Source organism: Macrotis lagotis, chromosome 8, assembly GCF_037893015.1.
Source record: "Macrotis lagotis isolate mMagLag1 chromosome 8, bilby.v1.9.chrom.fasta, whole genome shotgun sequence".
Taxonomy (NCBI): domain Eukaryota; kingdom Metazoa; phylum Chordata; class Mammalia; order Peramelemorphia; family Peramelidae; genus Macrotis; species Macrotis lagotis.
The window spans coordinates 179,572,421-179,597,804 of NC_133665.1; the positions used below are offsets into that span (position 1 = coordinate 179,572,421).

General features: G+C 42.5%; 1 protein-coding gene across 2 annotated transcripts in view; it reads right to left on the reverse strand.

Moving 5' to 3' along the window:
* The window catches only part of BBS9 (Bardet-Biedl syndrome 9), a 406,580-nt gene that overhangs the window by 146,257 nt on the left and 234,939 nt on the right, over positions 1-25,384 (reverse strand). For both annotated transcript variants that reach the window (XM_074198926.1, XM_074198924.1), the window contains exon 20: positions 13,030-13,252. In XM_074198926.1, the coding sequence (XP_074055027.1) occupies positions 13,030-13,252 (223 nt within the window). The remainder of the gene's footprint in view (positions 1-13,029; positions 13,253-25,384) is intronic.

A 25,384-nucleotide genomic window follows, 5' to 3' on the forward strand; every position in this document is an offset into this window, starting at 1 on the left:
GACCCTGCAATGTCACCAGATACTGCATCGCAATTTCCTGAACCATCCCATCCCTGGGCGATTCGGTTGCTTCTAATTTTTTTGCAATTACAGAATAATGCTGCTATAAAAATACCTGAACAGAAAGCTTTTTTATTGTTTTTTTAATAAGACTTTCAAGATCTATTCCCAGTAGTGGAATCACTGAGTGTTTTACTCATTGTTTAATCAATGCCACGACTCTCTTGGTCTTTGTCCCTTGTCATTTTCTTACTAAAAGCACGACAAAGGCTTCCCTTGCATTTTCTACCATCCGATGTGCCAGGAAAATGTGGTCTATCCATCAATGGATCCAATGTAACTTTTGTCCCAGGGAAATTAGGCCCAAGTGGGACCCAGGTGAAACTAGGTGAAGAATAGCAACAGCAGATGAGATAGTGACAGGAAGATATTTTGGAATATTGTAGGGATTCGAGAGATCTGCTGATGAGAAGCAGTACCAGCCTGACTGCTTGTAGCTAGAGAAATTAGCCCAAAGTCAAAGAAGCTGGTCTGAAAACGATGGGGGAGGGAGGGGTGGATGTGTTAGATAGAAGCAGCATTTATAGAGCCAAGTACTGTGATCCTCACAACAATCCTGAGACATAGATACTGCCATTATACTATATTGTAGTGCATTATATTTTTATATTGTATTTTATTATATTTTATATGTGTTTATAGTTGAGAAACAGACCTGCAAGTGACTTGCCCAGTGTCACCCAGTTAATGAGTGTCTAAAGTAACATTTGAACTCAGGTCCTTCTTACTCCAGGCCCAGGGTGCTGCCCACCCATACCACCTAGCTGCTTTAGACCTGACTAAAAACCCTGTCCAGGAAGCCCTCAGAAGCTGACATCTTAGAGCCCTAAACCCAAAGGGAAAAATAATCTTTAACATTTGTCCTTCATTATCAAAGACACAAGCACATGAATTGGATTTGAGTGAGGGGGTGCTGTGCTAAGTCACCAGCCTCACTTTCTCTTCCAGAACCATCTGGGTCCAGTGGCCAGAGGTGAATCAGGATGACTGCAGATAGTTCTGGATGCAAAGTAGTCAGGGTGAAGTGACTTGCCCAAGGTCACACAGCTAGTTAGTGTCAAGTAACTGAGGCCAGATTCAAACTTCTGTCCTTACTCCAAGACCAGTGCTCTAGGTGGCACAGTGGATAGAGCACTGGCCTTACAATGGGAAAACAAGAAGCAGGTTCAGGAGTTAGCATAGGAATACTTAGAGAATCTACAGCCCTACTTGATAACCTAGAATGCAACCAGAACCCTTCCACAGCAAACTTATGGAAACAACAGAAAATTTCTATAATCTTCAGGGATTATCCTATGTTTGAGTTCCACTAGGCTTCATTACCAGTTAATTAATGCAGGTTGTCTCCTTATAAGAAGAGGTTAAAGATCTTGGACTGGCTCTTAGTAGGTCAATGGATCCATGAGTTCATGGATGTGTCTTCTTATCAATGGTGCTATTGTTCCAGGGACCTCTCCCCCAGTTTCTTGTTGTCATGACCTAATAAATGTGCTGAAGGGTTTCCTTAAGGCTCTTTAAATCTCCGTGACCAACTCTTCAACCTTTTAGCTATCCATGACCCACCGCCTCTCCTGAACCCACATGTCCTAGCTCGTGATAATGGCTTTCAAGTTGTCTCAAGTCTCTAACTCAACTTGCATATAGGTTTTTCCTCCTACTTCTTCTCACCATGTGCTTCTCACTTCTTTCTAATTCTTCATCGATTTAGGAGTTCCATAATTCCCAGCCATATGGCATCATGTTGAGGGACACTGAGCTCATTCTCAAATGCAACTGAACCCCCTCTCTTCCTCCTTCTCCATTCTGGGCTCATCTTATTATCCATACACATTTGTCATCTCAAAGCTGTCCATTCAATTGCACATCATCCTATGGAGAATCAGCATTCTTCATCAATGCAGTGTTTTCTTCTCTAAAGAACAGTCTCTTTAGAAGGCTTAGATCTCACCAAGGAGATTTCATTAAGGAGATCAGACAGACTATAAGTAATCAGTACAATGGGATCTACAAACAGAAGCATCTGCATGACCTCATGATGAAAAAAAAAAAGGGATTCCTTTCCCCTTTAAACACTGTGCAAAAATCCTCCATGACAGAGGGAGGTCCTCTGTCTCCCTACTCTGGGCCAGCCTTGATAGGGATAATCAGAGGACTCTTCAACAAAGCTCTCTCTGTGACTGCCCCAATGAAGGGATCATTTCAACAAGTCACAGCAGACACACCAAACAAAGGATCTTTAGAGTTGTCTTTTAATCTATTATTAAAGTTTGTCTTTTCTTTTCCTTTCCCCCTCTTTGGTCTCCTCCCTCCATCCAATTCTTGGATTCCCTCATAAAAGTGCTTCTTCTTATGCTTCTCCACCAGGTCTTCTAAATAAAATATAGCCTTTTCCTGTCATATTCCAGTCAGGAGTCCCATACCCATCACATTTCAGTGACTCCTATGAGATCAAATGAACTTTTCTGAATTTAGACTTGTATTTTACCCTGTTTGTTACCCATATTTTCTTCGTGTGTAACTCTCTATCTGGGGGCATGCTTCTTACTGTAGACTCTCTCCTTGTTGGCATGCTTTCTATTCTCCGTGGCATTTGGTTCAGCAAGCTGATAGGAGAGGTCCTCCTCTTCTTGCCTCCCATTCCCCACTTCTTTTTTCCCCTCTACAGATCCCTAGCTAAGATTCACAACATTCTGGGCAAAAATGTCTTTATCCTTCTCATTCTAGTCAGTTCTTGTCCCCTTCTGCACAGAGGAGTCAACTATCATAATGAAGGCCTTTTTCTTATTGTTCTTACATGTAGAAACATCTCCCTACTACTTGGTTGCATCTCATTCTTGGTACTGATCAGCCTCCTTTGCCAATTCAACATCTCCATGATAAATGTCTTTCAGGATTCTTCCCATACGAAAGTCATCACTGGCAACATGTGAGGCATTTGAAGTTGAACTGATTGGCACCTGGTCTGGTCTTCCTGATGCCAGGTAGGAGTCCTATCCACTACACCACCCTGATATCATTACATAGAAATTACTTTAAGAATGACATACTTCAACTGAGATCTGGGTTCTCCAATGTAATATGAAAGATATAACCATTCTTAAAGATTCATATGAGGGGGAAAGTATATAAGCCATTATTAAGTGCCAGCTATTTTGCCTCTTGCCTTTACTCTGCCATCTTGGCTCCACCTCTACATTGTGCCTCTTGTAAGATCGCTCATCACAATGGTGATGTCTGTTTTGAGTTCTTGTGAGTTCTCCACATTTTGTTTCACTAAACATCACAAATCAGTATTTACTAAATAGCTAGTTCTGTAATCATTTGTATTTTCCAAATCTCAATGAAATCAGCACAATAAACAAATTAGGACCTCTTTAAGTAGACAAGGGTTTATTTCTTAACATGAACAACTGTTTGCTCTCCAAGGGGGATTTCCCATAGATGGCTGTTTATAGATGATATGGTGCTGAATGCATTAAAACCCAGAGCACTGTAGAGCTTCTTAAAGATACCATTATCCCTCAAAATAAGTTGGTCTAACTATCCACACAGGAAGAAACAAGCAGATGAAAAATGGTTACTGTCCAGTCTAAGGCCTGAGAAGCTGTAAGATCAATCTTTAGAGCTCATGCATCAGGATATTAGTAGTATTTTTATAATAGAAATAATGTGCATATTACATATATTCACTCATATATGATGCTAATGTTTGTCCTTCGATCTCAAAGAAGGCCACAGCATCAGGGAGGTGATGCCATGACAACATATGAATTGGATTTGGCAGGGGAGGGGCTGGGCTAAGTCACCAGTCTCACTTTCTCCTCCAGAGTCATCTGGATCCAGTGGCCAGATATGAATCAGGATGACTGGAGATGCCCATACTCACATATGTGTATATGAATATGCACCATGGCTAGACACTGGAAATGGACAATGACCTAGGCTCAGAATTGGGCAGGAGAGGATATGTAGGTTAGACTGTCCTTGGAATGGACTAATAAAGCAGTGACATGCATTGGACCTTCAGTAATTCCTGACAGACAAATAATGAGAGGAGGGCTTTTATCTAATCCAGAGGTTCTGGTGTCAGTCACCCTTTAATCTTTCAGGACTGTGTTTTAAAAATATATGCTTCATGCTTTGGGACTCAGGCATAGTCACTACAAGAGAAGAATAAACAGAAAATCTGTCAAGTAGGTAGATAGGGAACCTTAAGACACATGTGGTGATGTGCCCAATCTTGGGTTGTTTCGAGTCCACCAGCCACAAGCCACAAGCCATGAGCCAAGTCTGCAGTAGTGACAGACAGACAGGCAGAACTCAGGTGGAGACTTCTGGCTCCATCCAAAGGTCAGATAAACACATCAGTGAAAGCAGAACACCTTTTTGAAGGGTGGGAAGTGCGGGTGGAACACCAACTGATTTTAAAATTAGGTGAAACTGCAGGCTCAAAGTGACAGCTCTTGAAGGTTTTGATGTGAATTCATGGAAAATGATCCTCTGACATTTAGCTGTGAAAGGTACAGTTTATGTCACTTCCAGTGAAAAGCATGTGTCATAACCCTGGGGGAGGGGGGGAGCCGGACTTTGGTGCTAAAATTTGTTATGAGAGGTTGTAAAAGCCAGGGTGTTCCTTTTCACGTATAAGAAAAGCTTCTCTCTTCTTGTCTTGAAGTAGGCAAAAAAAGAGCAAGATATGAATCAGGATACCTAGAGGCACCCACGCTCACATCTGGGTCCGAGTGCCGATATCATGGCTAGACACTGAAAATGGACAATGACCTGGGCTCAGAATTGGACTGGAGAGGAAAAGTGGGGTAGACTGGCCTTGAGAAACTGCAGGATTTTTTAATGATCCCAAAACTCCTCCTTGGATCATCAAGGATGAGAGATGAAGCCATTCCAGATGAAACCACCAGTCTAGTTGGGGTTATTGTGACAACAAAGTATGTTGGCCAGAGAGCCAAAAAACCCACCAAAATGACACTGGAAAAGCCCAATTAATTTGTCCACTCCATTTTAGAAACATGCCCAATCAATGAATTAACTAAAATGTTATTAATAAATAAGCCAACGTGTCAAGAAACTGTAATTCAGTCAGTACAGTGCTACTGACCACAGAAGAAACCACCATTTGCCTAACTAAGGCACAGTAAATGATTTTTGAGACCCGGGTTCCAATCCTGCCTCCGATTATTATTGGCTATCACTTCATTTCTGTGACCTTCCATTTCTTCTTAAAATAAATTTAAAAATAATGATACCTGAGGAATAGATTTGGGGGGGGGGTCTTATATTACCATTGTCATTGTGAGATTCAAAAGAGATAAATTAGGTAAAATGCTTTGTAAAGTGTTGAGATATTCTCTGACTACCACCTCTAATTAGGATTTCAGCTTCTACCAAAAGAATTAAGCAAAAGTAGGTTATAAAATCATTTTTTGATATTATAAAGTCTGAATTATTTACATAAAGGAGACTATCCTTAAATTAGGTGCCTGGTGACTGAATGAATGGCTCAGTAAACTGTGGAACATGAATGTCACAGAATATTACTGTTCCATAAAAAAATCTGGAGAATTCAGAGGAACATGGGGAAATGGATATGGATTGACAAAGAGTAAAGGCAGCAGATGCTTGGAATATATATATATGATGACTACAACAATGTCAATGGAAAAAAACCAAGAAAATAAAGCTGACTCCCGTGTAATTGCATATGATTGGACTTAGAGAAGGAATGAAAAAAATGCATCTGCCTCTATTCATTGGTGAGGTGGACAGGGGGATGATTATAGGCTAGAGACTGTTGCATATACTGTCAGGCTCAATTTTCTGAAATTGTTTTTTATTTGTCACTTTTTGTTACAAGTGAAGGTTCTAAATAAATGAATGCAAGTTTAAAAAACCCAAGAGAAGTCTCACTAAGTGATGGGTAGGAGACATACCCAGAAATGAATGTGATTTTTTAAAGGCATCCATTTGAAAATGGAGAGGACTTTAAACATTTAATTATCTTCTTAAACAAAGGAGGTGGAGAAAAATGCATGAATTTTTATTAACCAGGATGAAATAGATTAGGTTATATGGCAACATATGGTACAAATTATATATTTATAAATAAGCAATGTCCAAATATAAAAAAAAAGATGAGATGGCCTTCTCTAGCAACCTCATGTGAATATGCATTGGTAGATATATAAATATATGGGAAAATGGCCTCTATGATTATCCAATGAAAATAATAAAAAAGAAGCTGGCTTGAATAGCCAATATGTCCTGATTTAGAAGAATTATATTGAAGATTATACTCAGAAAGCTCACAGTCACTCTAGACATTTGGGACTGGTTCGGAGCCTCCTTTCCCAGATGGAAGCAGTTTCTAACACAGAGGAGGGGATGACTCCTTCAAAGGCGGGCTGTGGGAAACAGAAGCTGGACAGCTCCCAGGTCCTTCAGAGTCCCCTCTATCTGGTATGGCTCTTTGGTGGACAGAGAGCCCTTACAAGAGACTCTGGTGCAATGGAAAGAAAACTAGTTCTAGAAGCCTGAGGCTTAGAAAAAGTGACCTTGGGCCAAACACTTAATCTCTCTAAGCCTCAGGTACCTTGATGGATAAGAAACTACCCACATCACAGGCAGTTGTGAGGAAAATGTCCTGTCAACTTTAAAAGTTCACATAAATTAACTCAACGCAATGTTCTCATTCGCCAATATCTTTTGTTGGATCTCAATACCACCATCTTGCAGTGGAAGTGACTCTCCTTGCTTTGGAATACCTATAAACTTATATTTGATCAACATACTGCTAATAGTTGATAAAAATGCAAAACCTTCCACAAGAAATCTTCTATCAACAAGACATTGAACCATGAACCGTGGAGAGAGGCCTGGAAGGGGAAGTGAGTGAAGTTGTAGCAAGAAATGGCAGCACTGGAGGTAGAGATGAAGACAAAGAAGAGGTCAGATGAGTGAGTCATGGGCAAAGATGGAATGATGGGAGTTTCTGAGCAGACAAAGGAATGCGGTAATTTTAATGAAGAGGATAATGTAATGGTGAGGCCCATATAAAACCAGATGAGCCCACGTGTGTGGCCAAGGCAGAGGCAAGGAGAAGGTCAAGGGATTCACATAGGCTGAGGATTAAGGAACATAGTCAACACTTAATACATGCTTTTACATTCATTCATTCATTGATGACATCACAGATCCATCTCATGATAAAAGTATAAAGATAACATGTCCTCCTCCTGACTTTGGACAGAATTCCTGGCTAGCACCTAATCCCACTCCTCTTTCATTTATAAATTAAGTATTATTGTTTCCAAAAGCTAAAGAAATAAACACAAAAGCTTTTTAACTGCCATTCGTGGGTATTTTCCTAAGTTAAAAAAAAAATCCAATTTGCCTTGCAATTTAATAAAAGAACCGCAGACCACTCAGTCAAATAGCACTGATAATGTCATCATTAAATAAATAGGAAAGAGAGCTACAGTGACTGTATGGAACAAATCTTAGGGTGTCTTACTTGGCAGATAAAGGACTGTTCTAGATGAAAGACTTCAGCATACTGATGAAATGACTTACTCAGAAGGGTCCTCAAACTGAGATCAAACCACTAAGTGGACCATTAACTAAATGACATAGTTTTAAATATTAAAAGGGAAGTTTAAAAATGCCCCAATAAAAAAGGGGTCAGCAAGGTACTTCATTAAAAGAGCCACTGCCATCCACAGCTCAGTGTGGGAATAGGAGTGAGGTGGAGGCATCATGCTACCCATCAAAATGACTTTTCTGGTTCAGATGCATCACTCAGCAGGACCCATTTACCAACCCTTTTTAGCTCCCAGTTTGGCCAGTGTCAAAGGCAACACAGCTGAGGATATGGCTTGAGATGGCTTGTAATTCATCTGACCACATTCATAAGTCATCCAACTTGGTTTGCATTAGCTTCCTAAATAATTGAGGCACTTACTCAGACTAAGTGACATTTAAGATCTTGGCCACTACACTTTTTTATATAATAGCTTTCTCTCTTCTGGGTCCAGACCACTTGATCACTAAGACCACACTGACTGTGACATCACTAGCCCCACATCACTCTACGGAGGGAAAAACATCAGCAAAATAAGGGGCAGGGTGACTAGAAAGAGAGACCTTAAGAAGGGAATAAAAGCCATGCATTTTTCATGAGCACAATATTAATATGTCTCCATATTTCATGGGCTAAGCCCACTGACACAGTACATTTTGAATGTGTGTTAGAGATATTAGGTAGGTAATTAGGACCATTATTGTATCAACTGTGGATGTTAGAAGATTCTAAGGGTTCATAAATCTAGAGAGTAGAACACAAAATTGAAGCAAGGGGAAAAGGAATGTGTTGAGACAATCACTAGAAACTGGCCTGTTGGAAACCATACTCCCCAGAAGGAAGCCCTGTATACAAGAAGTGTAGCTGAAGCCAGAGATAAGGGGAAATCTGGCTGGATAGCTCAGGAATCTGAAGAATTCAACTCAAAGAGGCTGCAGCAATCCATTCTAGAGACCCTGATGGGCTCCATAAACTTCAGCAAGGGGAGGACTGAGAAGGGTAGCTGGACACCAGATCTCTGGAGATCAGAAAGGGGGCTGTGAGTATCCTCTTCTCTCAAGGAAAACTGAGAACAACAACCCCAAAGGCTCAAATAAGAGACCTGGGGCCATGTTGCTCCAAGGCATGTCTTCCTAAATCTAATAGGCCACCCAGTAACATCACACTTTCTAGTACTTTCCATACAAACCTTAGAGTCCCTTCTTCTCCTTCAGTCTTAGTTTCCTTCTATGCAAAATGAATGGGGGGGACACCAAGGACTCTAAAGAATACTATGATTTCAAGACTTCTAGCCTCACTTTTCTCACATGCCATTTTCACTTGATGTTTTACGAGGAGAACATTGTTTAAATAACATGGCCCGGCACATGACACTGTCTAGGTGACTGGGAGACAAAACTCGTGGCTGTTGGAAGAGCTGAAGTCCTGGCCATGGGCCATCACAGGCAACAGCTTCATGTGGCTACAGTCAAGACATTCTCCATAAAAAAAGAAAGGACACTCCAAGAAATTGTTCTTTTCCCCCAATTGGCCCAATTTAAGTCGGATATGAAAGAATGGTAATAGTTTACATATGAAACCAATCTGTCTCTAAATATATTGAGGACCCCAGATTTGGAACTTAAAAGGAGCTCAGTCATCTAGTCCACTTCTCTCATTTTACATGTAAGGAAACTGAGCCCCTGAGAAATCAGAGGAATTGGCCAGCCAAGGCCAAGTTGCCTCAGTCAGTTCTCTAATTGCAAATTTGGGGCACTTTCCAACAAATCAAAATTTTACACTCAAATTGAAGCAGCAGGGCACAGGGAAATGACATGTTGATCTTAAAGGTCATGCCTTTCAGGACAGCATTGTCACCCTTGCACAATGCATGCTGTATTAGCCACTCCTTGGGGATCACAGCTGTGGCATACGTAATGGAGAATACCTGGAACTAAGTGCTAAAACACTCCCCAAGCAGCACCTTTGCCCCACCAATCACAGAAATGCATTTAAGCAAGGTCCTCTGGAGCAGAGCTCTCTCTTTTCCTCTTTGCATTTCCCAGCAGGACTGCTACTTTTTCTCTCTCTAAGCTAGACCCATGTTCTCCAGCCTATGCCTTTGGAGCAATATGGCCCCTGTTCCATGGGGTCTAAGTTTTTCTTCTCTCCTCTCCTCTTTCCTGGACCTATGTTCTTTCTCTCTCCCTCTCTCTCTTGTAATTATGACCCACATGTCAGATCAGTTCTACTTCCTCAAGATCAAGGGGAGGTTCAAGGAAAACCATTGAACCTCCTGCCCCCAGGTTTCCACCTTTCACAAAGGCTCATCTGAATGAAAGGGCCAGAATGGGGCTGACTCACAGCAGTTACATGGATGCGTTTCTTCTCTTGGAAGACCAGCCAACAAGTCACTAAGCATCCATTCCAGCTTGCCACGGCACTTTGCTAAGTCAAACATAACAACGGGCAGAAAGACAGTCAGTCTGTGCCCATGAGGAGCTTACGCTCCAATGAGAAGAGGTAACACATAAAATGTGGGGGGGGGGGGAAGCCACCATGCACCATGTCTGGAGCAGAGTCAGGAGAATATGGCCAAGCCGAATGGCAACAGCAGAATGACATCCTTAGGAGATATCTGCAATCATGGAGATGTGTGAACTGCCCCTCTAAGTCCACATCCTAGACATTTGAGGTCCCTTCCTAGCGGACCTTTGAGGTAGGTGTTTTGTTCATCCATTCCTATACATTCCACACATGCTCTGCATGTAATTTCATCTTCCCACAAAGCTAGGGGTGTTTGTGAGACAGGGTATCCCAGATTTATGGGCAGAGAGTTCGCTGCTCTTTTTCTTGCTGTGCTATTTCATCATATGCCTTTTTTTAAAAAACATTGTCTTCTAGCTGATAATTAAAGGGCAACCCATTGGTAGGGGCTCGTGGGCTTTGGTTTTAGGGGAGATAGCTCTACAGAGTACCTTGAACCTGGGATAGTTGTGAACTGGAGAACTTGCCTCTAAGTTAAGGAAAGTGTCCCCAGGATTATACATTATACATATGGGTCAGGGATGTACCCCTTGTCTCTTACTACCCTGGAAAGGAAGTGACAGAATGAAAGAATTTGTGTTCAATTAATCTCAAAATATCTAGATTTAAGCAATAGGACAGCCCTCCTAGGGGACAGACAACCACAAAAAGGATAAATCAAATGTAAATACTGGACCAAATGGAAAAACAGGGACCATTACTCCATTAGAAGCCCCTTTCATCTTCCTGATTATATGAACTTTTTAAAGGAATTCCCTCCTCTGCTTCACCAACACACTCCCTCCCAGGAACACCCAGGCACAAGAACAAAGGACCACAATCTAAGATGGGAGTAAGGGCAAGAGGAGTCTCCTCCACCCAGACTCTACCCCCACAGTGACCCAGAACTCCATTTAACTGTTGCTCACCTGCTTCCAGGCCAGGGTTTGAGTTCTAGGGAAAGTACTTTACAAACAAGCTGCCGAGCCACTTTCCTGAAGGGCCCCATCCTGTCCTGGCAAGGCTACCAGCTGCCCCTTGGATGGGATGACCAGAAGGAGGATGTCCCCACTCTTGTTCTTTTGCTCCCGGAGCAGGGCCAACTGAAATCCCATTCTGGAAAGGCTCCAGAGTCTGGTCTTTGGTAAAGTCTTTATAGGGCCATGAGAACAGTGGAACAAATGGACTCTGTAGATTAAGGAAGACCCTCAGTCTAGACAAAGAAATGTACCTTCAGATGATCTAAGTGAGGAGACCAGTCTTTATCAGAAGACTTTGAGGCCAACCTCTTTCCAGGCTGACTACAGATCCAGAAAGCTTTGGGGGACAGAAGTCCTATGTATATTAAATAACCAGAACTGACAACCCCCTCCATGCTCTGGAGCCAAGTATTCACAATAATGAAGTTTATTTATTCAATCTTGGTGTTTTTCTATTTATTTAATTGCTCTTATTGAACAAGAGTGGGGGGAGCAGGGAGGGAAGAAGACAGCCTTAGAGTCAGGAAGCCCCCGGGATCAGGTCCTTCCTCTAACCCAGCCTGAATGAATGACCCTGGAGAAATCACTTAGCCTCCCAGTGGTCTAGGTGCTGATCCTCATTGGTAAAAGTAATTTTGCTCATCTGGAGGTCCCTGCACCAAAGAAATCATATATTTAATCCTCCCCCTCAAAACTGCCAAAGGTTTGATGTTGACTGTTTTTCTTTGCAAGTGTGGAATACTTAAGCTAAGGAATGAATGAATGGACTCTGCCTGCATGGACTAGCCTGTGCACCTAGCCACCAGGGAGAACCCATGTGCAGGGGAAAGTGGGTCCTCAGGGCCACACATCAATCCAGCAAAGACTCTGCTCCTTTTGCCACCTGCTACTGAGGGTTTCAAAATAGGGTATAGGTCAACAATGGCACAGCTAGCTTCGCAGGCACCAAGTAAAACTCATGCTCAGTTCTTTTACATTTTCATTTATGCTCTAAGAGAAAGCAGAGTGGAGAAAGAGAGAATCAGCTGAAGAATCGTAGGTGCATAGACTGAGAGAAGATACCCCTTGAATCACCCCAGCATATGATGACTGAGAGCCCAGAGGCCCAGCAAAGTGAAGTCATCTGTCCAAGGCTGGAAGTGTCAGAGTCAGAAGGCAGGCAACTAAGGCCACTGGGGAATGAGGGGGAGGGAAGAGGAAGAGGAAGGTCATGATGTCCCCAAACCAGGGTCCTGCTTCACTAGGCCCCACCAGGGTCTACAATTATGCTATGTGAACCTGGCCAGTCTTGCTCCTGGACATCTCAAAATGAATGCTAGGGCTCCTAGTGACCACAGTCAGGGCATGCTAAGAAGGACTGGTACAAGTCAACAGGAAAGAGGAGCCCCCTCCTTCAGGACCCTCCACCACTCAGGGCCAGGGGAGCTTGACGCTGATGTCGGCGCTTACATTTTAGCCTATGGCACAGGACTCAGCATCTCTGCCCTCCCTGACTTTGATGCCTGGGGTCCAGGAGAGCTGCAGAAGAGCCTCATCTGGGTTCCATTAGCTGGTATATTATTCTATTTATGTTCGTGAAACATGGTATCTTGAGATCACATTTACTAAAACTTTACCTTAAAAATAGTTTGATTCTCTAATCCACTTTTTATTGGTTAGAAGAAAAACAAAACGTATCATGTATTCAAAAGTAGGGGGGAGAAAAGACATACCATTCTAAAAATGTCTAGCAAGCAAATACCCTAAGAATATTTATTCAAGTGGTTATGCTAGGATAGCTGGAAGAAAATGTGGGAGCAATTTTCTTGGCTATCATCGCTCTCACATGAAATTGAAACTCAGATCTAACCCAAGGCAGATTCCTTTCCTTTGGGGACAGTCCTGTCTTACCTGGCATGACGATGGTCTGCTGAGCCGCTGCATCAGTGCTTAGACAGAGGCGGCCCCCTTTGGCAAGGCGGTCACAAAGAAGGGTGATGTGCTTCTTCAGACGACTTGTGTCCTTGGGGATGTTCAGCTGGCTCGTAAGGTTCAGGGCCTGCTCCTTGGAGCTCTTGGATAGACAAGTCTTCAGCAGATGAGAGACAGCAGCATCGACCGTTTCCTCCCAGCCCTGAGGAGGGGAGTCAGTATGCAATGAAAGTCACTGGGAGGTGAATTTTGGTAGCTGCTACAAAAATTCTGTATGATAGGAAGGTCTTCTGGGTGGGATGTATGGGATGGCAAGGAAGGTCTAGATGGGTCATGGCAGAAGGAATACCCACCCAATGGAAATTCCCTAAGAAATGCAAAACTTCACCACCATGAGAAAATGTCCAACTTTCAACCACTGGAGGCAGCAAGAGAATGAATTATCTACTACAAAAACTAGATTGAGACTTCACACAATAGTTGAAGAATCTGCCACAAGGGATTTAAAAATAATGTGTCACAACATTTGTCTTTGTTAAGTTGTTTCAGTCATACCCAAACTCTTTGTGACCCCATTTGGAATTTTCTTCACAGAAACTGATTTTCCAATTTCTTCTCTAGCTCATTTTCCAGAGGAGGAAATTGAGGCAAACAAGGTTCCTACTTTTAGCCAATCAGTGTCTGTGCCCACATTTGAACTCAGGTCTTCCTGACTCCAGGCCCTCTGCTCTATCTGTGCTACTTAGCTGCCGATGCATAATAAAACACTTGATGAATGTTCATGAGGGGAAATCCATCATGATCTCTGATATACTTGGTATTTCAAATATACTTGAAAGACTTTTTAAAGAACAAAGCATATTTTATCTGTGTACTATTTGTGGAGAGGAGATACTTCTATTTTGCTTTTAGAGCCATTGCCAAAAAAAAAAAAAAAGTAAATTTGGGGTCAGAATAAGGAATTTTTTTACTATAATTTAGAGGCAGCTAGGCAATGACAGAGAGCTTTGCTACCTCTTCTGGTGGGAACCCTTCACCTTGGTTCACTATTGTAAACTCCCTATGTCTCATCTCTTCTGAAGCCTCACTATGACCTAGCAGTCCATGTTCCCACATGGACTCTTCATAAACAAATAATAATAACATTTATATTCATTAGTTTGCTGAGATGATAAGAAGTCAAATCACATATAATGCACTTTGAAATTCTCAGGAAAAGATCATGTGTTAAAGATTTTTCTCCTTTTTTTCAAAAACCATTTCTAGAAAAACGCTACTTTAGGACTGAAATCTCCTTACAAAGTATGAGTCCAACTCTTTTTCCCCCCTTCAAAAAAGAGATAAGCCCCCCTGAAAACAAGTTTGCAATCCAAACACCACTACATCCTTCACTCCTGAAACACAGGAGAAAACATCGGGAGAGCATTTATCACTCAATATCAGTGCTACGTTCTCCAAGAAAGAGAGAGGAAAAGAATCTGATTGAATAAACAGAGATTATAGCCCTCACCCTGGTTTGAGGGTTAGGAGAGAGACCTCATAAAAATGGCCTTTCGTTACAAGTCTTAAGGCAAAACAACATTCGTCTCATTCCTTTATTTTACCAAGTGGCCTTCTACTGTCTGTGCTGCTCAGATAAGAAGGCAAAGTTGTTTCCACTCTGAGTCCCAAAAGCTCACGGACGCAGTAACCCAAGTGGAAGAGCAACTCTTCAAAAGAGGCACTAATTAAACTCCAGAAAATGGTGGGCCCCCCCCGGTCCCACAGGCTTACTGGACACAAGAATTATCATTTGGAGGGTGTCAGCAGTAAGGAGAGCCCTTTCATATCCCGGGCATCTCTTCCAAGGAAGCCGGAGTGATTTGTGTAAACTCTGGGATTATTCCTTTCTCAGCCATTTTGGACAAAGCCAAGTCTAAGTGAGGACCTGGTAGTGAAAGGACTGCAGTGAATGGAGTCTGAGCTTCTCAGTTTGCCAAGCTCCCTGGGGAAAAGGAGGTCCCATTTATTTTGAGTGGATGAAAACCTCCAAGTGCTTTGTGAAATTCAGGCTAACTGGTTTTAGTGGAGCTTAGTTAAAGGATACTTAGCAAACAGAGGAAAAGGCCCTTCCACAGACCTCTTCCACCCTTCCACTGTGGGTGAGTGTACACACACACACACACACACACACAGAGAGAGAAAACCTTTACCTTCTCTATCCAGTGTCCTTTCTGACACACCCTCCAGCCCAGACCCAGCTCTTTCAGCTGTAGTGAGACAATCCAAGGTGCCCAATGGCCTCCTACAGAGGTTGTAATGGAAGGTTTAAAGGTGGTTTCAGGCTCTGGAACCCTGAAGAAATGTCCATGTGGATGGTGAGATAACACAGTTCCCCTCTCCATCTGTGGGGCTCTAGGTATTTGATTAAATGCTTTAAAGAGCAGAGTGCTCCACAAGAGGGCAGGCACAAGATCTCACCTCGGTTATAATGAATTCTCTTGAGTTCCAGCTGATCTGATTCATTTTCTTGATTTCTCCCCTCCCAGACCACCTTGCCCCACATGGGGATTACTCGATTATGCTTTGTTCTAGCGTCCTGTGCTTGGAAGGCAACATTACTTGGATACCAAGGCAGATCAGCCCCTTCTCAACCTTGACCCTCTTCTAGAACTGCCTAGAAAGTGAAGAGGCAAAGTGACTTGCCCAGAGCCCTAGGGCCAGGAGGTGACTAAAGTCAGACCTGAGACCAGGTCCTCTTAACCCTTAACTCCCTTGGCTGATTCTCTGGAGAGGAAGAAAATCCAGTAAACTGAGATTGAGAGTCAGGAGACCTAGCCACATGAATATATGCCACCATACTTTTTTGGCCTCAGTTTCCCCAGGATTAAACTTCACAAACACATTGCTCTGATTCACGGGGTCAGTCAGCCTCGCCTCTTTCCTCCCACTCCCAAATCTGGAAGACTGTTGTGGTTGCCTCTCATCAGCTCCATTCTTTCCACCTTCATGAGTCCAGTCTGGCTTCTGGTCTTCCTCCTCCCCCATTATCCTCCTCATCACTGCTAAAATAACCTTTCTAAGGTAAAGGTCTGACACTATCACCTTCTTGCCTGAAAGCCATCCATGTCCTCTATTGCCACAAGGACAAAATACAAACTTGGTGGTCTGCTATTAATCTGGTTCCCAATGATGCTTCCCAAGATTCCTCATCAAGTATTCTAACTTCCAGACAAGCCAGCTAACTCAGTTTCCTCAAACCTGCCATATCAAGGAATGGAAGAAACAGGCTTGACCTAAGATAATCCGAGCAACTCAACAGCAACAGTGAGACATGGTTCCCAAGGGCAGAGTAAGATGGTGAGAAAGTACTCAGGTCAGAGGAATCAGCAAAGATGGAACCGTGGAGAAGGATACTTTGTTAGCTTAATGTCTTGTACCCCTGCCAACATAAATGACCTTGGGGAAATATTTTTTTAAAAAAGAAAATGTCAGCTCAAGAGACCTAACATTTCCGTAATTTTTTTTCTATGGGCAGGAGAACATTGGCAGTACAGGAAGTCCTAAAAAGCTAACATACCTTAATGAGAAAGGCTGACTCTACCAGACAAGGTGGTCTGCAGTGAGGGAGTCTCAGCATTGCTGGTACCAAGGCAGAATCATGAAAATTCTCCTTACTGGTCAGTCAACTCCATCTGGTGACCACATCTATTTTGGGCAAAGCTGGTATCAGTTTTCCTGCTCTCCTCAGTAATGCCATTGCTCATAATTGACGCTTTATTGCTAGGTTCACCATTCCCCAGAGTCCTTGACAGTGTCGTAATTAAGGGGTGATCCCTTTTTTTTTGTTCTCAGAAGTGTCACTCTGTCAACAAACATTTGTTAAGTACCTTCAATAAAACACATCATAGTTGACAACTAAGGGGTGACAACTAAATGGGGAGAGGAAAGAGATAACAATCCACCCATCCATCTAACCAGTGGAGTTAAGTCTCTCCCAGTGGGTCACAGATTATTGGGACAATTTTCCATTATCAAATGAAGAAGCATGTCCTTCTGAGAATAATGTTTTTAAGTAACTGTAGGAAATGTTAAACTTCAGTCAGAGGTTAGTGAAAATAGACATATTTTCCCCCTTCATTCAAGTCCCTTAATCCTCTGAAATCTATTCATGGACCCCTTCTTTGGACCCTAAGTTAAGAAGTCCAGGTCTACTATGGAGACAGACCATGGGGAATTATATAGACTGAGGAGGGTAGTTGTGTATTTTTTTAATAGAGCCTCCATCCTTCCCTCCTTCCACCAGCCTTTCACTAGAAGAGCTACCCAAAGTAATCCAATGACTTTGACCCCTGGGCCAGACTCATTGCTTGAGTCAAGCGGTTGGTACAAGAGGTGGACTTGGAGTCAGGAAGGCTAGGATTCAAACCCAGCCTCAGACATGTGCTGGTAGTGTAACTCTGGGCAAGTCACAACTTCCATCTGCCTCAGTCTCCTCAACTGTACAATGGGGATAACAGCACCTACTTTCTAGAATTGTAAGAATGAATCAAGGCCTTATCTGTCCAATGGTTTCCAAACCTTAAAGCACTCTAATAGATGTTAGTTAGCTATCAGCCAGGTACTCCATCACCTTCAGGGGAGGAGATGAAGATTTAACAAGACTCATGGTCTGACTCTATGCATTTACAACCCTAACCAAACAACAACCATTTAGTCTTAGATTATAATATTATATAACTAATTAATAATGATTATCATGCACTTACTGTATCAGATACATTGGTACGCACAAAGATAAACCAAAAACAGTCCCTGCCTCCCACTGAGTGATTTGACAAGAAGGTTCAGCTGGTTGATGTTCTCCATTAAATACTCTGACTCAGAGAAAAACCGTGCAGCTATTTTGTGGAATTTAATTTGGAATGCAAGATCAGTCAGTAACCACTGAAGGGCCAATGTGTGCTGGGTACTGTGGGGACAAAGATTCTCAGTATCCCTGGCGCCCTGACAAATTCTGGTGCACCAGATTCAAGGGTAGGTGGAAGCTAGGCTTCCCAGTAGCTTTGGGAATACCCCAGAGAACAGACCAACACTTTTACTGGAGACATAAACCAAGACAGGAGTTCCCAACCTGCAGACTGTGAACTTCTTTAAAATGATTTTTGGTAACTATATTTCAATATAATTGCTTTGCTTTATAATTCTCTATCTTTATTTAAGCAACATGATTCATGGAAGAGTCCGCAGGCAGCCCCCAGTGGCCCGCCTGCTACTAAAGGGGTCCACTGCACACCACAAAGGGAAGGGCACATCCTTCCTGACTCTCAGGGGCACATTTCGGTGTGGGACCCCCAAGACAGTTGTGGCAAGGCCAGGCAGCCAGGTGGGCGTCTTGGGAGGCTCAGGTCTAACAGTAATGCTGTGTGCTGAGGTTGTCATCTTCACACTGATGAATTCAAAGATCTGTGATCTCAGCAGTGTGAATTGCCTCTCCATCCATGGGAGCAGCCATGGCTCAAAGCTTCATCGGGTGCCGTTAGCCTGGAGATGTGCCTTGCCACCCCAACTGGGCTGATGCCCAGGGATCATTAGATCCAAAGCTTTAACCAGCATGATTGGGGAGGGGGGACCCTGCCATGACGTGGCTTGGGGGGAGGGCTAGAGTTCAGCTGATTTCAGCAAGTGCTTGATGTGCATAAAGGATTAATAAATGCTTGCTAAGGGGTAGTTAGGTGGTGCAGTGGATAGAGCACTGACCAGGCGTCCAGAGGACCTGAGTTCAAATCCAGCCTCAAACACTTAACAATTACCTAGCTGTGTGGTCTTGGGCAAGTCACTAAATCTCATTGCCTTACAAAAACCAAAAATTAATAAATAAATGCTTGTTGAAAAACTGATTGATAAATCAAATAATCAAAGTGGATAGACTAGTATAAATAAGGTTGGTAAAAACCTTCAATTAAAAATGTATTAAAATGGATCTCTCCCAATAAAAAAAACATCATTTCCCCAAAAGGGCTTTTTCCTTTAAAAGGTTACCAACCTCCAGTTTTGCAACAAGTTAATGGCAGAACCCAGTCTAGAATGCACGTGATCCAACTCTAAGCTGAGTTTCTTTCCATTACTCAGTGATGCATTTTACTGAAAAATGTTGATGCGTGTTTGGAGACAGGAAAAACAGACCTCAAAAACTAAAAAAGAGTTATCAGTAAACCACAAGATATATCCCTACATATGGATTTACTACATAGTCATCAATGAGTACAGACTAGCAAGGGGACTAGATAAATGTCCCCTCCACTCCCATCCCTGGAACTTGCCCGTGATGTGCCTGCCTTGAACTGGGTATAAATTTTAGGTGACCACCTGGTAGTTCGGGCATCTCTACTCCTACCCTCAATGTATGTATCTTCCACATGAACAGGGACTTTCCAAGGGGCTAGTCTCAAGTTCCTAAGATAGTGGAGTGCCTAAATACATATTTGTGAGGGCTCAGTCATCAGAGCCTCCAGGCAAAGCATCAGAGCATCAGTTCCCCTCAAATACTAGGGTGTATCCTTAACAACCAGTGAGGAATGAGTGACGAACTATGGAAAAAATCCCCCAAATATGTTAAACCACTTAAGTACAAAGTAGTACAGGATTCTTTTCTTTATTTTTCTCTTCTCCCTTTAATTAGTTTGAGCTTTGAGGACCACCCAGAAACTCCAATTACTTTTGGATGTGGCTGCCCTTCTCTGCATTGGTCAAGGCCATCCATGGACACATGATTCCTACATCAAGATTCAGGTGTAGCCTCTCTGGTCACTTTCCTCTAGGGCCGAACAAGATGACCTCTCAAGTCCCTCCATTCGAAAGATCTTTGACCAAGGGCTCCATTATGAAAGCTCAACCAAAGTTCTTCTCAAGGTCATTGAGCAACGAGTCAAGATCACGATGTGACTTTATCTGAATTCCACAGGCCTTCGGAAAGCACAATGGAGCAATTACTAGAGTTACTCCTTCTCCAAGGACGGTGGAGAGAGAGATGACACTCTCCCAAAGGAACAAGTTATTCTCTTAATTGGGATCTCATGGAGGGAATAATGTTCTGTATGGGGGGGGGGAGCTTGGATTGGAAGACTCCCAAGGAACCTCTCATCCAGGCAAGCTGTCTTCTCGGAACCCAAATACCTTGGCTTTGAAAAGTGAAAAATACAACACAGGACACTTTCAATTTTGTATTGCTAAACAAACTAGAAATTGGATTTTGTTTGTTCAATGTCTAGAAAATTTGATGACTCTAAACAAAAGAAAACAAAGCTCATGACTACTAACAGGACCTATAATTTCATCAACTAAATGTTTCCTTCCTAGGCGGGTTGTTTTGGTAGCATTGCATGAAAGAGACAATAGCAGGAGAGAGAAGAGAGAGTAAAGGACAGGAGAGGGAAGGGGAGGAAAGAGAGAGGGAGTGAGAGGTAAGGGGGAGAGACACAGAAAGAAGAAAAGAAAAGGACAGGGCAAAGAAAAAAATGAAAGCACACTTCTTCACCAGGGATATATGCAGAAATGGACATGTGTATACAAGTTTGTATTTATACATAATATGTGTGTTCATATATGTTCATATGTGTATATATGCATCCATATTAGAAATATACACAACAAAGTCACATGCATCTATGTGAAATGCATCACCTATACTTTAGTTCACATTATATTAAAACAACCAAATTAGAGATGGACCATAGAACTCATGTTCTTTAGGGGAGACTTCCTTCTTACTGGGTGAGAAAGGGCAAAATGAACCCCTATTTCCTTTTTTTTCAGGAAAACAACCATTCCCCAGCAAAACAGTAGACCACATTCACAGTCAGGTCAGTAAAACTCGAAATGAGCTGATACATGCCGAGAGGGTGGACATGGTTTGGATCCTGACGTCCCTGGAAACTGCGTGGAAAAGTTGTTGGCTCCAGAATGAGACTCAATGGCTATAAAGCCACAAAGGCGTATAGAGGGAGACTCCGCTGCCAAAACTAGATATTGGATTTTATTTGCTCAGAGTCTGGAAAATTTGGCGACTCTAAACAAAGAGAGCAAGGCACATCATTACTAACAGGACCAACAATTTCGTCAGCAAATTTTGATTCACTGTTGGGGACGGTGCAAGCCTGTCCACATGGATGTCACAAACTACATCTTGGCTAGACTGAGCTTATTTTTTTTGAATCGATGCTGATGTGCTTTGGAAGAACATAAATTCTGACTAATAGACCTGAATGTGGCCACCTGCTATAGTGTTCTATTTTCTCCACCCACAGACAAAAAAGACCACCAAGATTTGTCTCAGTGCAGTAGAAATTATTTGACTTTATTGGACTAATGGGCGAAGTGGGTAGGAAGATATAAATCACAAGAGGAAATCCATGTGCCCCAAATTAGAATTACACTTGTTCAATGTACTGTACCAAAAAGTCTCAATATGCCCCAAATAGCTTGCTTAACCAAACAAAGGTAGGAAATAAGGCAAAAACTCATCCTTCTCATTCTGTGAGAAAATGTTATTTAGTTTGGAAGTTATAGTCTTGTAATTAAAAAAAGGGTAAATAGTAAAAAGAAGTCAAGTGGATCTAGGAGAAATTCACTTGCTTCTAAATTCTCCTAGGTTAGGATAAAGTAGTATGGATGGCATTTCAACCTAAAGTGGCTTCTGTTAAGAAAATCAGAGCAAAGTACTATTTCCTCAGGGTCTATTGGAGCAAAATGAGAAGGTGGCTACTCCATGGGATGGAATGCCGCCTGTGTCCCAGAAACTGGGGCAAGCTAGGAAACATAAAGGTTTGTCTAGAAAAAAATAATAAATAAAAACTTGCCACCAACTTGTTTCGTCAAGAAAGCAAGAAAAATCACTCAAATCTTGACACTGGATCAAAGTTGAGGAAATCATAAGCCTCTATTCCAATATGTGTCTTGTTTCCCTGAAACTCTCTGACCTAGTCTTTGTCGTCACCTTTTCCTCCCTTCCTTCCCCATCCCTGTCCATCTCCTCGTCCTTGTCCTCCTCCTCTTTTTCTCCTCCCCCCTTTCTTCATCCTCAGCAGCAATTTTCATTGGTGCTTTCAGGTCTGATGTCTCATGCCTCTTGTTTCCTGTGCACTCTCCATTGAGCTTAGACACAGTCAGGATAAATGTCTGCTACAGACCCAAGGCTCTGGGCCAGGGCACTCTCAGTTGGTCTCTGCTGGGCCACTCTGCTTCTCTTCCCTTAAGAAGCGGGCATTAGATGGCTGCCATGACTCAAGCCTCACTCCCCATTCACCCATGTGGTCTGCCTAGCATACAAATCCACCCTGGGGAATATACTCAGCATGCAGAGTTAAGTTACACATGTCAACTTGTGCCTTTCGCTCTTTCTAGGTTTTATTTAATGCATTTTCACTGTGCTAAGAAGAAAATAAGCATAGAACATTCCAAGAGGAATCCAAAAAGAACATTTCCATTCAGCTACTCTTGGGACCCACATCATTTACAATTCTACCATGAACATGTCAAATGGAAGTCAACTGCAGTGCACCTAGCTCCTAACTCTTAGCTATTTCTGGCCATCATGGAGACAAATTGTGTGTGTGTGTGTGTGTGTGTGTGTGTGTGTGTGTGTGTGTGTATGGTTGTGTGACTATGCCCTTCTTGCTACTATCAGAGAGAGTAGCAAAATATTTAATTTTCCCTTTAATTTCCCACACACAGTTAAAGTTATTATGGCACCATAACAGAAATAAGATTCCACTTTCACTGCTGATTCTAAGTACTTCCTTCTTTTGTGAATCTTTTGAAAAGGGACATTAATAATGGTAATGATGAAGCATCTGAGTCATCCTTCAGCCCAGACACTGTGCCGAGGTCATTACATCAAAATGATCTGATGACGCCTGAACACTCTAAGCCTTTTAAGTGAGTTTTGACAAGCTACTTCTCAAACAAAAGGATTTTCTATGATAAACATATGCTCCTTAGCAGAAGCCATGCTAATATATCAGGAAGAATCTTTCTCTCAAAAACTGTTTGGAGAAAAGAGATGGAGAAGTTCTCTATTCCCATGACTGATGCACAAGTGCTGAGGGCGGGCCGGCATCCGGTGCTTGGGGTCTCAATAGCAGGAATGGAAGAAGCTGGCGTCCCTTGGAAACAAGGACCCAGAGAAATAGACCCAGAGTAAACACAGAGAGACTCAAAATTATAAATACAAAGCAGTAAGATGCCAGGGGGTTGATAAAGAGAGTGCCTGCAGTGGAGGCGATGACCAAGACACGAATGCTCCAAGGCTCCAGCAGGTGGATTACTTGGCTAGGAGCAGGTCGCTTTGTTTTGTCATTTTTCACAACTCTTTGGTCCCCCATCTCAGGTTTCCATGGCAAAGATCCTGAAGCACCTTACCATTTCCCTCTCCAGTTTGTTTTACAGATGAGGAAACAGAAGAAAACAAGATGAAAAACCTTGAGCAGGGCCACCCAGCTGCTAAGTGTCTGAAGACTGGTTTGAGCTCAGAAAAACTTTCTCAACTCCTGACCTGGCACTCTATTCACTGTACCACCCAGCTATAAGGAACCCTTGGGGAAGGCCAGGATCAAGGGGAACACCACCCAGAGGGTAGAGGCATTCCACCACCCTGGGGCTCTTCAAACAAGAAGATGGAGCCATTTCCTGGGAATGTGGAAAAGGTATGAGCTGGACCGGGTGGCCGATGGAATTATCTTCCACCTTAAATTCTATTCAATTGGCACTGTTCAACTGGATAGGAGACAACTTTAGGGGGATATGGTAGCTGATTTAGATATTTGAAAGGCAGTAAGGTGAAAAGGAAATTCATGTTCATAGTGGCTCTCTTTTGCAGGAGCAAAGAACTAGAAAATAAGGTGTGCCATCAACTGGGGAAATGGTTGAATCAGTTATAGTATGTGAATGTAATGGAATCCTATTACACCATAAAAATGATGGAGATGGATTAAGACAAACCAAGGAAGACTTGTATGAGCCAATGCAGGGTGAGCAGAATCAGGACAGCAAATTATATAACAATACTGGAAAAACAAACAATTTTGAAAACTCTCAGAACTATGATCAAAGGTAATGTGCATCCATGACTCCAGAGGGCTGATGCTCAAGCATGCCATCCACCTCTTGGACTCAGGGTGCAGAATGAGGTATGTATTTTGTGGATATGGTCAAAGGGGGGATTTATTCGGCTTGAACCTGCATGTCAGATGGACAGAGATGGGAGATGAGAGAGCATTTGTTAAATGGTTATTATGTCTAGGCACTCTGAGAGCTGCTAGGAAGGTAAATACAAGCAAAAACTATATAGAGCCTACCCTCAAGGATCTTACATGTTAATGAGGAGAGGGGAGGACCATACCTGCCTGGGAGCAGAGATGGAAAAGCCTAGAGAATCAGGAGCTGAACAAGAGAGAAATGAGCTGTGGTGGGTCTAGGCACCTCGTTAAATGGCAGATCTGGGCAAGTATTTACCAGTGGGAGAGGCACCACCAAGGCAGAGGTGTGATGGTAAATGGTTGACAACTGACTCTCCAAAATAAGGATGATAATAATAATAGTAGTAGTAATTATTATTATATCCATGTTTATATATGATACACTTTCAAGTTTAATCTGCATCATCACCATTTTGTCCATTACTTTTAGAAGTCTAAAGTCTAGACAATCAATAAAACAATCAGTTTGATTCCTGATGTGTAGCACTTGCCAATTGCCAGGGTGTAAGTGCTCTCACTGACAAGTGAAGCATCTTTCAAGGTTCCGAGGCATCTCTAGGATGATGTCTTAATTTTCTTTTTCTTTTCAATGGTGGTAGGGGAGGGGGTGGGAGGGATAAAAAAATTTATTTCTGTTCATTAATTTTTTTCAATTTAAAATAAAATGAAAAGAAACAAACAGGTTTTCCTTGGCCCCAGAGGACAAATCTAGGAGCCATGGGTGGATGTTGAGAAACAGTAGATTTGGGCTTGATTCCTCCCAATTAAAGCAAAGAGATGGACTAAGTTTGTCACTCCAAGTCTTTACATGAAGGGTGGATGACACCATTGTTGTAGGGAGGCCAATTTGGATGAGATGACCTCTAAGATTCTCTGATTCTACAGCTGACCTTGAAAGAAGACTTTTGGATGAATAAAGTGTGCTTAAAATGTTGCATATATGTTTGCTTACAATAGTTAACAAAGAGCCTGTAGACAAAAATCACAGGCTTTATACCCAAACTTGCTCTCTTAACATGTGTGCGGGTGGGCTGGGAGAGGTCCCATTTTTCTAACTGGGCACAACAAGACAGGCGGTAATGCTCCCTTAGTGAACAGGT